The 15,414-nt window shown below is 35.4% G+C and overlaps 1 protein-coding gene and 1 pseudogene across 2 annotated transcripts; both read right to left on the bottom strand.

Moving 5' to 3' along the window:
* Nucleotides 1-233: 233 nt before the first annotated feature.
* On the bottom strand, nucleotides 234-7,333 carry LOC113867509 (mediator of RNA polymerase II transcription subunit 4-like). Of its 2 annotated transcripts, XM_027502878.1 has the most exons (4): nucleotides 5,842-7,333; nucleotides 3,416-4,805; nucleotides 3,050-3,145; nucleotides 234-776 (listed from the first exon to the last, which is right to left on the bottom strand). In XM_027502878.1, the coding sequence occupies exon 1, from the start codon at nucleotides 7,087-7,089 to the stop codon at nucleotides 5,884-5,886; it is 1,206 nt and encodes a 401-aa protein (XP_027358679.1). In that variant the 5' UTR covers nucleotides 7,090-7,333; the 3' UTR covers nucleotides 234-776; nucleotides 3,050-3,145; nucleotides 3,416-4,805; nucleotides 5,842-5,883. The 2 variants fall into 2 exon arrangements, with proteins under 2 accessions (XP_027358679.1, XP_027358680.1); XM_027502879.1 differs by having other exon boundaries at nucleotides 3,050-4,805; nucleotides 5,842-7,283.
* A 658-nt stretch (nucleotides 7,334-7,991) lies between these two features.
* Nucleotides 7,992-10,293, bottom strand: LOC113866571 (annotated as a pseudogene).
* Nucleotides 10,294-15,414: the final 5,121 nt, after the last annotated feature.

The raw sequence follows: 15,414 nt of genomic DNA, 5'->3' as shown, positions 1-15,414 counted from the left end.
ACTAGTCAAGGGTGTCACCTAAGCACTTGTGTTAACAAATTTCATAAAAATAAAAATATATTACACCATGCCTAATGACCAAAGATTGTAACATGACATTGAAAGTTCAATAATGTAAAGTACCCACCATGGCTTTCTTGCACAAGTGCTTACATCTACAACATAGACAGAAATTTTTTTGTGAAAAATCTAATAAAAAATGTTTAACCAAAATCACTAGACCATTATCCAGCCCTTCCCAAGAATTCATAGCAAAAAAAAAAAAAAAAAAAAGTCTGTGACACTTTAGAAACAAGTATGGTTCTTCCCATGCATCAAGATTCCTTTGATATATTATCCTATCAGACAGGGATAAGGGCTGAGGCTATACTCATGCAAAGATTGTCCGGGACAGTCCTTTGGCATCACCAAATATTTTTAAGAAACATGATATTCAACAAGTCTTTAGATGAGAGCTATAAAAAATAATTTATTACCCTCCATACTTGCAAATGTAGTGCTTAAATTATCTACAAGGCTATAGGTAAATAGATAGGAAAGGATAATGGTATATGAGCTCAAAGAAGGTAATTTAATTTACGTAGACATCCAAGAAGTGGCTTAAATATTTTACCAACCAGTGCTACCAGATAAATCATCAGAAAATGCACTTCCATATGAAATTGATCCTGTTTGTGAAGCACTACTAGCTCGAGCTTTCTGATACTGTCGTATCTGGAAAGCATCTCGTGGAAGTGGTTGGCTCTGGAGTGTTGTAGTATCATCATCCTCTTCCCCTAAACATTATTACAATAACAAATATCAGCAGGGTGGAAATTGAACTTTGATGTCAAATCCTAAAAAAAGAAAACTAACAATACAAGCACAACTAGCGTATAATCTTACAAATGCAATAAATAACCACCATTATTTAGGTAAATCCATTTGTTGTTGCTACTTGCTACAGGTTTAATTGTTTTGAACTATAGAGGGTTAAAACAAGGCACAAAATAAAAAAAGTAGTACAAATATGAGCACCAATTCACCTAGAAACTTTACAGGTGTTTTGATGTTAAACAACTCCTAAACATAATAAATTGCTAATTAGAATGCATATAGCAATTCTCTGACTAAAATATCAGCTCCACTTTGACAGAGAATCAGTTATGGCTACAATTGTGGATAAAAAGTATTTCATAAAATGAATTCTGAAGCTTCTCTAGTACACAGTCATGTCACACTTTGAACGTCAAATTAAATTGTTCAATTATGGGGTTTTAGGTATAGAGGGAGGAAGAGAGACAAAAGAAACTTAGCCCTAACTTAGGCCTGAAGGCTAGCTCATAGGATGAGAACTACACAAGCCCTTATATTAAAGAGTATTCTAGCTCTATTCCTAGCTAATGTGAGATATCTTAACACACCTCCCTCACGCTCAAAATTGGACATCCGGTGCGTGAAGTTTGCAAAGGCCTAACTCTCAAAAGCTAGCTCATAGGAAGAGGACTACACAAGTCCTTATAAAGAGTATTCTATCTCTATTCCTAACTAATGTGGGACATCTTAACACAATGTACTGAGATGTTCGATTTTACATTCATAAAACTTACTAGCCTTTTTTTAAACTAATCATAAACCTAATAAAGTAGGGAAACAGATCATGATAAGCAACAGAAATATGATACCTAATCTTAAGAGATAATGAGAAATATGATACATTCATGATAAGTAGGGAATCAGAACAGTGCACCAACAATGAACAGTAGCAGATACTACTGGAAACAACAGTGAACAGTAGTGGAGAAGATTGGAAACCAGAGATGAAGTCAATTTCCAGTAAAAAAAAATTACCAATAGGCAGTGGGCCCACCTAAGATGCACAGATTAAAGTTAGTCTCTCATTAGGCTCTAGATACCATATTAAAAGAGAGAAAAATGAGAGAACATGTGGATGCAATAAATGAAGAACTGCATGCCATACATGTATTGCATTCTTGTCAACTAGAGTTCAAAACATAGTGGTATAGATACCACTGCTCACATTTTCCAACCATTATTTATTTCAACTTCAGCAAAAACAAATCAATCATTTGTTATTTCTGTAACAAGTTACTGTTTCAATTAGACACTAGTAATCTGTGGAAAGACAGTAGTTGAGAGAAATTGTGTTTGGCTACACACCATCAGGTATTTATGGATGGATTCACAATCAGAGAGTAATTAACACAAATTAATCTCCATCCTAATAATCAGTAACAGCCTAACTGATTATTATAACCCAATCAACATAAATACAGCTGACTATATATTTTAAGTTTCTAACATAAATTTTAATATTCTAATGCAATCATCATTTCTTACATAGGTCACAGGAGATCATAATTAGGATGATTTGCAGTCTCCCCAGTTTCAATGATGTTCACTAAACTTTCAATGTAATACAAATCCACTATCTTCCTCATCCTCTTCCCAAAGTTCCCTTTTACTATTTTCTTTCCCTTTTCTCTATTGCCACTGTCCCACATCAATAACTATGATCTGGGATGCATGAGATTCATTACTTTTTATTGAAATTAGAAAAATATAATTAATTTTCTGATTACTTTTAACTATATACTAAGGACATGTATGAGAGTGAGCGTTCACACATAGGTAAGGATGTTGCTGCTGCTGGTGACCTTGAGGTCACTAGTTCAAATCCTAGAAATAGTATCTCTGTAGTGTATACTGAGGATATGTATCCCTGTTAGGAGTAAAGGAAACCCAAATAAGAAAAGTCTATATTCCATAGCTTGAAAGAACATTCATCATTATTTATTAGATCTCCCCATTAGCTGCAAAAGCATAAGGAATTTGGTGTGTAAGAAGTCTCTGTCCAAGTTGACCAAGGAGTTACTATTGTATCACTGCATCTACTAGAGATTTCACATTTTATCAGAAAACTTTTATCACTAGTCTCGGTAAAGAATTAAGGGAATATTTTTAAGGCATTTTCTACAGTAATCAGAATATGTTGTCAATCACAAGTTGTAACAAAGTATTTTAATTTCAAACAGGATGGGGTATGTACCAGGATTATGCTTGGGATCATATATCGCCATCTTTGAAGTATCAGGATAAAAAACTTTTGATGACGTAGTAGAAATGCTTGCCATAGATGCCTTATCTGCACTAATAGTGTAGCGTTCACCACATAATAAAAACTGAGAAACTAAGCATTAGAATGAATATATCAGCAAACTTCTAAACTTTCTTATTGATATTTTTGGCAAGCCACTGAAGAGATAGAAATGAAAATAGAATTATTTTACAAGACACTAATATAAGCACAAAAGCACTCAGGATATAGGGGTTAACTATGGGCAATCTAAAATTACAGTAATGGCATGTAGGCACTTTCAACAAATTACAGGTGGTCAGAAGTAGATTGCCTTACTTGTTCTGTTTTCATTCATTCGTCAGAAATAGTGACTTCACGCTTTAACTCATTCATACCATACACTATCTGGTTGTTTCATAGCTCTGTTTCCAATTTTGTAAAATAGAGGCTTCACTTCATACAGTCATTCATGGCATATGATTTGTGTTTTTGTGACAAATAATTAAGTTGCTTTGTGAATATCTTATTTAAAATTATTACATTGAACAACATACATCATTGATATGATATATTTCAAGTTACTCTTCATTTTGTCTTTCAATCTTATGATTCAATAGATATAATGATTCATGATGATCATGTGAATTAGTAATGTAGAGTAGAGAAATGGGGACTACAGGGGTTGTTTGTTTCAATTTGCAGGGACTGAAGCATTTAAAGCCTAGGTTCAATTCACACCAGCAATACCCCTTGGTAGGCAATTTGCAAGTGCCACCATAAGCCAGAAGTTTCAGAATACTGAACAATATTAAGATGCACTTCCCCACTCTGGTGAAACTTGAAAGATGCCTAAGATGATAACCTGTCAGAAACCAGTATCTTACACAAAATGGTCACTTCACATGAAGTGCATAAATATGCACCTTGTATATAAGGTCCATCGATGCATATAAGAGACATGGTGGAAGACTAATTCCAATTAATAAGAACCTTAGAACCCCACATTAGAAATTCCACACTTCCAATTTGGGACTTGAGTCCCATTCCTTACAATTGGCTCCTTACACCCTCCACATCCACAGTCAGACCACATAAACCCAAAACAGCCACGCAACCACCACAAACGGCTTATGAAAACAACTTATGACTTTCATGAGCTCTTTTCAGTTTATTTCAATAAGCTTCACAGTATACAATAAACCATCGTTTAAAAAAACTTATCGAATAAGCCCTTAAGTTGTGTATCCAAATGGACTCTAAGGCAATCCTCACCTTACAAATCAGCTTTTAGGAGAAAGTTAGACCCTGTTTTCAAATATATTGTATAAACTTCAAGCTCAAAAATCCCTGATGAACCATAGTAGATATAAAACCATTCATGAGTGTTCATCTAACAACTTGAGCTTTTGGGAGAGTTGGTTCTTGACAACATTATGTGATATGTTATGCATCTCTTCAAAAATATACAAATGACTGGCACCTCTTGCCATGATAAATGATCATGCTCATTAGAGGAGCATGGCCACAGATCCTTGAAACTGAATCGTGATACAAAATCTTGCAAATAACTCTCTAATGCTGCTGGTCCATCTTCACCTGCTCCAGAAAGTGCTTCTTTCCTTCTTTGCTCAACCTATATATATGATACAAGGATAAATGATCAAGTGGGTTACTGCCTTGTTATGTCTGGTCCATTCTACTGTCATAAGCAACCTTCTTTTGGTACCTATTGTCATAAGCAATGACAAGATTAACTTTCCAAAATCATTTTAAAAAATTCACACATTATGTGCAACATTATTTTAATAGCAATTTCTTCCATCCCTCAAGATCTTATTTCTAGATATTGTTGCTGAAAAACAAAGTCTATCTTGTTAGATAATGGCAAAGAATTTTTGTTAGTTCCATTTATAGAGCATTGATTTGGAAAAAGTAGAAAGAAAACTGAGTTTTGTTCTTTCAAATGATCTTCAGACCTTTACTAAAGCAGTCATAATGCAATGGCGCAAAAGTGGGATGTTTGACGAAAATTTTATTCCATCAATGTCAACTAATTGCTAATCCATAAAAAAACTGGCAACAAAATAGTCATCTTATCCCAATATTTTCCCTTGAGGCTTTAGTTTCAACTTTCAAATAATTAGGGGTCACAAAATAGTAACAATTTGATAAGCCAAAACACGAACATGACACAGAATAAACCAGAGATAGCTCATAGCAAGGTATATGCTGTATAGAAAAAAAATTGAAGCTAATACCTTCAGCATGCTAGCAAGAGCCAGATGCAAACTAGGCAGATATAAGATATATATTATTTTCATAGTAACAGTAGCATATATTGTCTACATTGAACACCATTCTAGCTTGAAAAACACAACCTTCCACTTGTATAAATGCAGTCGCATTCAAATATTACACAATTATAAAGCATGGAGATGTGTCATGCTCTCCAGAGGCTGCAGAAGAAACCGTAAGAGCCCCCAGCAGAGGATTATGTCTTACTACACAAAAAACCAAAAAAACATCTACTAGGTGATGAAAAGTTATGTTATTGCTCTCCAATCAACTCAACCTTTCAACGAATTGCTGTGGACATCATTACAGAACTCGATACTTAGTAAACAATTGCACGACCTATAACATAGTCTAGTGACATCAAAATCAAGTGCTAGGGAAAAGAATTGACACTGGAAACTCACATTGACAACGCACTTCCAACTAACGTTAATAAAAAACAAACTACACAAAACAAAAATTGTCACCTATGCAGTAATCAATTTGAGATGATCAATTTCACAGATTCCTCAGTCTTCATCATCAGAGCTGGCATCGTCGCTGCTATAATCACTACTATCACTTCCTCCGAGGTCCAAATTAACAGGCTGCACTTGAATAACCTCTGGTTGCTTGGGCTGCGGAATGTGAGGCTGCAATTGTTGCTCTGCAAATCTCGGAACCTGAAGCGAGTCCATGGGAGGCAACGGTACAGGATCCCCAGGTTTCCATCCAGGCGGAGGCTTAATCGGCAAATCAGTAGGCAATTGCACAGGCATTCCCGGCTTCCAACCAGCTGGCACCGTGAAATTCGGAGGTAGCAGCCCTTGAATCGAGGACAAATTTGCAAGTGGATTGGCATCCACTGGCGGCTGCAGAGGCGGAGGCTCCACAATAGCTTCAACAATCTTCTCCTTAGATTCCACTTCTTTAGGCAATCCAACATCAAGGTCCGCAAAACTATACAACTGCGAAACTCTCATCTGCTCTTCCTGCGGTGCCGGCGGCAGCGCGCCGCGGAGAGGAGCTTGTCCGGATCCAAATTCCGGCGGGGCGAAGGTCGTGTAACTTATCCGATGAGCGTAGGACAAAATATCGGACAGCTTCAACCGCGACGAGACGGTTGAAGAAGTCATGGACTCGCCTTGGCCATCGTCACCGGATTTCAACCGCTTGGAGCAGCGATAATCAGAGTAGTCATCGACGAGGATGTCGAGGCAGCGCTCCGCACCTTTGAGTTTGTTGGAAAATGCGAGGAGCGTGGAATCTAGAGAGCGAATTTCACTGTCAATTTTCTGTTTGGCGTTTTGAAGGTCGAGAATCTCTTGGAGTTCGGCTACGGCTTCGAAGATTTGGGTTTGGAGAATGTTGAAGAGGGAAATGATTTCTTTGGCGGAGGAAGGGGAAGCGTCAAGAGAGGTTTGGGTTTGGGAAGAGAGAAAGGTTGGGAGGGAACCACGGAATGCAGTGAGCCAAAGGGAACGATTGGGGGAAACTTGGAAGAGTTTGGAAGTGAGAGAAGACATTTGGAGAATGAGTGCTTGCGCTCTGGGGAGTGGTGGGAGAAGAGTGAGGAGTGCCGAAGAAGGGGTTGACGTTGAACTGTTGTCTCGATCCTGGGATTGGTGGGTCTGCGGAGGAGCGAGTTTTGGAGGGGTCGGGTTTGGGATTGAGGGGGAATTAGGGTTCGTCAGGCCTAACCTTGCTGGGGATTGAACCAGTTGGTGTTGCAGCATTTTGTGTACCAGTTCGCGAGTCCAGCGAGAGACCCGTGGCTGACCTTCAATCCGAGAACAGGGAAAGGAACAGTGACCGGAAGAAGAAGAGTTATACCGGAAGAAGAAGAGTTATAGCCGATAACTCGCTGCCGCGTAACTTACCGGATCCTGATCCTCTCTCTGGCGCGAGCATGAGCACCTCATCTAAATTTGCTTAAGCAAATTTCCAATGGCTTAAATAAATTTTACTGAATTTTCGCTTAAGCCAAAGTTTTTAAGTAAGCCACGCATTTATGGAATCCTAACTTTAAAGTGAGACCAAGCGGGAGGTCGAGAATATTTGCTTAAGCGACAAATAACCGCTTAAGCGAATATGGAATCGCTCCATTTAGCTTAAGCGAATCTTATTTCATATTAAGCAAATTTGGAACAGAGAGTCATGTATTTTAGGATAGGTACTGACTTAAATTATTATGTATTCGCTTAAACGAAGATGTTATTGGCTTAAGCGGATGAAAGCAAATTTATTTAAAATAAAACGAATTTAGGATAGAGAGCACTGATACACAGACCCATAAATCATTTAAGCTAATATATATAGCTTAAGCAATTTATGTGAGATTGGAGCGAATTTATAATCGCTTAAGCAAATTTAACAGCTTAAGCGAATTATGCAGAAATTGGAAAGATTATGCAAAAACTGACAGCATGTCAAAATTTTACGAAATTGCTTATCAAAGTCAAATTCACTCATCTAGAAATAGTTAATTGTGACAAAAAATAATATGGATAAAGAGTTCATTCCATTAATGGTCCACAATTGTTCATAATGAAATATACACAAAAAGGATTCATTACTACATAGGCAATTCAAAAACAAAAGAAGCAGAGTCATTCCATTCCATTCCAGAACAACAGAATCAAATATCATCCAGGTCAGAATCATTGATATCATGAAGTGGTCCCTACAAGATAAGAAGATATATTAGGAACCAGCATCAATGATTAGACAATGTAAAGTTAAGCTGAAAATTATTACTCTCAACAAATCTGTGAAACTTAATTGAGTAAGTAATGTTTGAGAGGGATCATAAGTTGGAGGTGCTGAATAATGTACTTCAACTGGATCACAAACCATTGGTTGATATTTCTATAACATATTAATACCCATATTATTATATTATATGGTTATAATATGGAAGTTAACTGAATTGTACATATTTGGTATTCAAAATCATTATATAAAAGAATCTGAGATGTTGATTGATCTAAAATTGGAGTTATGCTCTTCTTTCTAATTGCTTGTACCTCAACCCAACTTTTGAAACGTTTATTCCCTTTCCTCTTAGTGCTTGGTCGGAGCTTGAATCCCTTAGGTTGTGTACCATTATTATTGGCCAACATTTGTGCATCATCTTTATCTTTATCTGTAAGACTGTTTGTTTGCAGTCGAAGCTATGTGATTTTGCTGATTAAGTTGTTAATATTGTCATCAACTAGCTGACAATATTCTTCTGAAGTAGAAACGTCACAGGCCAACCTAATTATTTTACCTGCTAGGTGACAGTATCGACGTGTGGTACTAAGTTTAGGATCTCCTTCTACCTCTGTTCCTTTGACATTATGAATAATCTCACTACGACCATGTGTTGTCCATCTCTTAAGTATGTATTTATCAAGGATAACTTTCACATCATTGGCTTCAAACACTTCCAATGCATGACAACAAAGTATGCCAAATATTTCAAACTTCTTACAAGAGCAATATATAGTGCGTGAGGAAGGTTCAAACGTAACTGTCCATGATCTTTGTTTATGGACTTTAGTAATCACATATTCAATCAAAGGAGGAGTTTCAATCCTTTGTGATATGCTACAAGCTAAGAATTGAGAAAACTAGTGTTGGAATAAGTTAAATATTGTATGTGTGTAAACCTTGGCCATTTGTATTAAGATTGGTGAAACCTCATACCGCAACATGGGTAGCTTATGGCGAGAGTCGTACTCATGTTTCAGCTCATTGTAACGCTTGTCTTCAACAACTCGTTCAAAGTAAGCAAAGAATTGTTTGATGCCAATACCAAGTTTCATACATGCCTTAAAATCAGAGTTTAGACTTTCACTTAATTGAGTACTTCGCATTCTAAGGGTGAACACATCTTTGAGATAACATGATGCCCATTTCTCCTTTATGGAATAAAGTGAAGTAATCCATGAATTTTCTTCAACATTATATTTTTTTATGAGACTTCTCCATGCATCCTCAAACAGAATTAAAGTATCAAAGTCATACATGCATTTCTTCAAATCTCTTAAAAAATGACTTTCTCCTTTCATCAAATTGCCAAGGTGTTTTATGCCATTTTGCATTAAATGTCATGTGCATAAAGCATGATGTGTATGAGGCATTATTTGGACAATTGCCTTGGCCATAGCTTTATCTTGGTCTGTAAAAATTGTTTGAGGTTGTTTTTTATTGTGTGCTTCCAAGAATGTCTCAAACAACCACTTAAAGGATTCTGTTGTTTCATCATACAACAAGGCTGCCCCAAAGATAACAATACCTCGATAATGATTAAAACCTGAAAATAAGGCAAGAGGTCTATTAGCTCGGTTAGTGCAATATGTAGTGTCTAATGATATGACTTCACCAAAACACCCGTAATCAATTACCATCTTCGCATCTGTCCAAAAAACATTTGTGATTTGTTCCTCAGCATTCATTTGGTATGCATGAAAAAATGATGGGTTCTCAATTAACTGTCGCTGAAAGTATTCCATTAAGCAACCAACTTCTCCGTATAACATTCCCTTTTGTCTCTTAGACTTTAAATAATTTTTTGCATCTAGAGGAGTATAGTCAACATTAGCTCGATGTCCTGCAAGGGTGCTCATTAGCTTAAATGAGGATTTCTGTTGCAATCCTGAGGACTCGGCCAAATCGATTTGATGAGCTTAGACTTCAGTTATGTTACGATGCGAAACAAGCATGTGTGTTGTTTCTGGAAGTTGTAATGGATGATTATGCTCTTCAACAAACTCATGTACAACATATTTGTTGTTGCTTCCCAAAAATAATGTTATTCTTACGAGACAAAGTACCCTTGAATCTTGAAGACTTCTCCTTGCCTTAGTCATTAGCATTCTCATTACACAGTGCCTGTGTTCTGAAATTTCTCCTTCCTTCTTCCACCCCAAAACCCTAAACCCAACATATTTCATTCCAGACTGTTTAAAATTAGGTACTTTCTTCTTAACCTGTAAAATGAATGCAATTTGTTTTTTTAAATGAAAGTTCCAGTGTCATTCTTGTATATGATACATGCAAACTACTCTGAAACATGTATTTTTAATTTTCTAATGTGATAACAAAGTAGATGTTTTGATTATTTCTTCCTCATTGCCGTTTGGGTACCTAGCATGTTGGTTCTGTATGCTGTTAAAATCGCTTAAGCCGCTTAGCGTCGCTTAAGTGATTTGGTTGTCATACCTGAAATCCACAGGCTCAAAGACCGCTTAAGCGGATGTATTTAGCTTAAGCGAATAATATATATTCAGTCATTTATGCCACTAAAGTGAAATAACCTCTCAGGTTCATTTAGGATATTGACTAATCTATTTTTAATCTAAAAGTCATGATTTTATTTCTTATTTTTATTTCAGCATGGCACCTAAGAAGTCAATACCTCAAAGAAAAAGGCAAAGACCTGAGGTTGGACAAGGTTCACATCAAAATGAAGTTATGGATGACCAAGAGGCACTAGAAACATATACATCAGTCTTATCATGGGATAGATTTAGGTTCAGAACTAAGGCAAAGGCTGAAAGATACATTCAATTGGAGCAAAGGGAATTACTACCTGAGAGGAAAGTGGTATTAGACCAAGAAGAGTATGATGAATTTATGCAGGAAATTGTCAGAAAGAAATGGAAATATTTGGTAAATCTTCCCAACCAAATACATGGAATCATTGTAAAAGAATTTTACGCAAATGCATGACCGTTGATACCAGATAAGTCAGAGAGGAAGTCATGGGTTCGTAGGCAAACAATTGCTTATGATAGGGAGGCTATTTCTGCACTTTTAGCCAATCCTATGACCTTACCAGAAGGAGAGCTTTGCCAATACCAACAACCTTTGAGACCAGGAGATTTTTAGGTTTTGTAGACCATGAGGTAGCTAAGATCTTATGCATCCCTGGGAAAACCTTTGAGACAAATGCTGCTGGAAAGGCAATGAGGTTCAAGAGGCAAAGTTTAAATACTTTGGCACAAATCTGGACATCATTTCTGTTTGCCAACATAGCCCCCACCACACACACCTCAGATGTTCGCATGCCTCGAGCATATCTGATTTATAACTTTATGGAGAAGTTAACAGTGGACATAGCAACAATCATTTCAGATGAAATCCACCAATTTGTCATGTCGAACACCTCCACTACTGCAGCAGCGACAAAGCCTTTGGGTCCTGCTTTGATTACTGCTTTATGTGCTTCACAAGGTGTTACGCTTCCTGACTACTCCAACCAAACAGTTAAATTAAAGAAACCTATAAATTCTCAGTTCATCAGAAATTACTGCATTAATCCATTAGAGCATCCTAATCCAACTTCTTCTCATCCGACCTCATCTGCAACACCTGCAGCGACACCACCACCAACTACACATACTTAAGAGATGAACAATTGTGGACCACTAATGGAATGGACTCTTTATCCATATTATTTTTTGCCACAATTAACTATTTCTGGATGAGTGAATTTGACTTTGATAAACAATTTTGTAAAATTTTGACATGCTGTTAATCAAATGCACAAAGGTTTTATGTTAATCAAATGCACAAAGGTTTTCATGTGATCGCTTGTTTTGGATTGAGTTTCCATTCAAATTCAAGTTTTAACCTTTCGAATTAGAATATTATCAATTTTTGGATTCAATGATTGTGTGTTGTTACTTTCCTCTTGATTCTTGAATTAGATGTTTAATTAATTGATTATCTTCTCTCTTTTTTATTTTGTTTTATTGATTTTGTTGAATTCCCCTATTTTAAATTCTAATTTGATAAATTATTTTGATGATCCTTAAGAGAGGACTCTAGCTGCTTGCCTCATGCTATAATAATTAGGTTTTTATTATTTTGCCTCGCTAAGACCGTGGATCATTGTACACTGACTTTATTAATCATCTCATTAGTATCATTAACTTTTTCATCATAGCGAGCGTATTATTTCTCATGCCTCTCTTCAAGATCGTACATATAATGTTTTTTATTTTAAGGATCCTCTTATTTTACTTCACTTCATTCCCTAATGCATGGCAATTCAATCACATATATCTTTTCTCTAATTTGTTATGGCCAAGGTACTTAATTCACTAAGTTTATTTTCTAACTTATTCTAATTTGTCACTACTGTGCCCTAATGAATTAAAGTTTGTCAAATCACTACAATCACAATTTTTAATTGGCTAAAATGAGTTCTTTTTCTTATTTTCTCCCCCTCAGTCTATTTTGTACACCCTATGGAAGAATACCTAAGGTTTAACTCATAAAGTTTATTATTAGGCTTACCCTTTTTATTTCCACTTACTCACAAGAGTCATTTTATTTAATTTTTCATGATCTTTTTGTTAGACATTTATTTTATTTAGGAATCATGCACTACCTCTCTTTATGATATTACGTCACACTTTAATAATAATATTAGCGTGATTTCTTTTTATCCTTCAAGCTCATGGGGTCCAAAGTGTTATCCTAAATGGTTTTATTACTTTTTATTCCTTTTTATCTTACTCATTTTGCCTAAACTGAAACACTCATTCTTATCATATAACAATTGGTGTTTATCTCACATCTCCCAAAGTTCAACGTGCCATAAAAAATACCATACAAGTTTCTCATGTAGGACATCAACTACATTTTGTAACATCCTTCTTTTATATATGAATAATTTACATTAATAACTTATATTATTAAAAACATGATTAGGAAAATTGGTAAGAATTTGTATATTTTGAAGAAATGGTACAATATGAGAATATAAATTAATAAAATTCACAAAATCTATCAAATTAATATTTCATTGTCAATAAAATAAAAATACATGAATAAATTTATACATTGAATATATTAACTTAATTATATTTGAACAATTCCTTTCTCACAATTCTTGATGAGTATGATCCTAGAATGGATTAACTATCTTCATCTCTTTTCCTTCATTACTTGAAAATATCAGTAATGGTAAATATATCCCGCCCTACTAACTTTCTTTTATCATGAATTATTATAAAAGTAACTAAAGTTAGTGTCTAATACCCTATTCTAATTTATTATCAATATTTTACTTGATTCATATTGACACTTATCACATCCAAGTACATATAATAATACAACCATCAATCAGAACATATATAACACTTCTATGTTAACCTGTATTTCATGATACATGTATCATATCATCTCAATTAATATGTCACAATACATGTGTCTCAGTCACATCTGTCAATGTATTACAACACATATATCATAACAACATAAATCGATCTGTTACGATACATATATTATAATCATACAAATTCTATACTATTTCACATCTATAACACTTTTTTTAATAATTGCCCTTATAATCCCTTGAGAACTTTATTGCATAGATAGTTGTTGGTTGGCCGTAATATCACAGAAACACATGTGCCGCTCCGGCCCCTTTTAGCAAAGGTATAGTCAAGAGCTTCGTCAGGAAATGAGAGTGTGGCCTGTGAATGTCTATTTTTCAATAAATTATTGTGCACCATTTTTATCGTTAGCATTCACCATCCTCATTTCTTCAAAATTTTTCAAATCTTCTCCGAACTCTATACCCCAGTGTATTGTTGTACTATCTATACTTATTTTCTTTCTCTTTCTCAACATTTCTCATTTTCATACTCTTTTTATCGATAAGTATGTCATGATATGTGGGTTACGATTTATATAAATTCGTGGATCACAATATGTATTATAATACACTCTTCAATGTGCTATAATATATATCGTAATCACCCTTTTCAATTTACTTTGACCTACACATCATAATCATGCATCTCATTATTTCTCTTTCATATATCACATACTTTCAAAATCAATCAACACTTCAATTATTCATGTGAATTTACGCAATTTGGATACATTTCAACTATCAAATCATATTTATACTTATTGCATCATGCCAGTCTAACATAGAAAGTTATCATACAATATCACACCATGCAATCAATACAATGCATCAATCTAACATAGAAATTACCATAAATATCACACCATACAATCAATACCATATGCCGAAGGCCAAACACCTTTGGACTCAGTCCAACTCGTACAATATCAATATGGTCTTCTAACCTAAAGTTCATTATTTTATATCCTTTATTACTTAACTCGTATACATTCTCAGAAACTTAGTTTTAAGACCTCTTAAAGCTATTCTAGTTCATATCTTTTTCTATGAATCTGATTTCATTAGTTTCAAATAAACCCAAAACCTTTCTTTATACAAAAACATACATTTTTATTATATGATTATAAAGATCATAGATTAATTACTAAAATAGGTTGTTCATATTCTCCTAAGATCACTACATATGTATATACAACTAAAACTCAGGAATACTCCCCTTACCTAGTAACGGTTCCTCAAAACTAGTTTTCTGAGAGATCTACATAGAGAGATTTCAAGGTATCCATAGAGATATCGTCCAAAGGATGAAGTTTCCTAAGTATTTCAAGATAGATGTCTTAATATGAGAAGAGAACCAAAGAAAAAGAATAAAATAGAGATAACCTCCGAGAAACTTACTTAAATCCAAATGAAATCGATATTTAAGCTCAGATCTGGAAGAGATTTGAAGTTCGAGAGAGTTTTCTTTAGAGAGAGGAAGGAGAGAAAACAGAGAAAATGAAGAGAGAAAGTCGTTTGGTGAGAAATGAACATTTTTTAGGCTAAGGTTCCTTAAATATCCTTCTAAACTCGTGTAATCTCGCTTGAGCGATAAGATTCTCGCTTGAGCAAGCTTCCATCCTTGCCTGGGGGAGCCTTCTTCGCCTGAGCAAGACAACCAGACAATGAGACTACTTATTTTTTTTATATTCTTGCTTGAGCGAGAACACTGTCGCCTGAGCGAGATACAATCTTGCCTGAGCGAGCTATACCTCGCCTAAGCAAGATTGAGTCTAGAGAGCACCTATCTTCCTTGCGACTCCTCGCTTGAGCGAGCTCTATCTCATTTGGGCGAGCTGCTCCTAGCCTGAGCGAGATTCCTTTCTCGCTTGGGTGAGAGGACAATTGGGGCAATGTTATCTCATTC

Source organism: Abrus precatorius, unplaced genomic scaffold, assembly GCF_003935025.1.
Source record: "Abrus precatorius isolate BTA unplaced genomic scaffold, Abrus_2018 Scaffold5, whole genome shotgun sequence".
NCBI classification, from domain to species: Eukaryota; Viridiplantae; Streptophyta; class Magnoliopsida; order Fabales; family Fabaceae; genus Abrus; species Abrus precatorius.
This window is presented reverse-complemented; position numbering and strand designations above follow the sequence as displayed.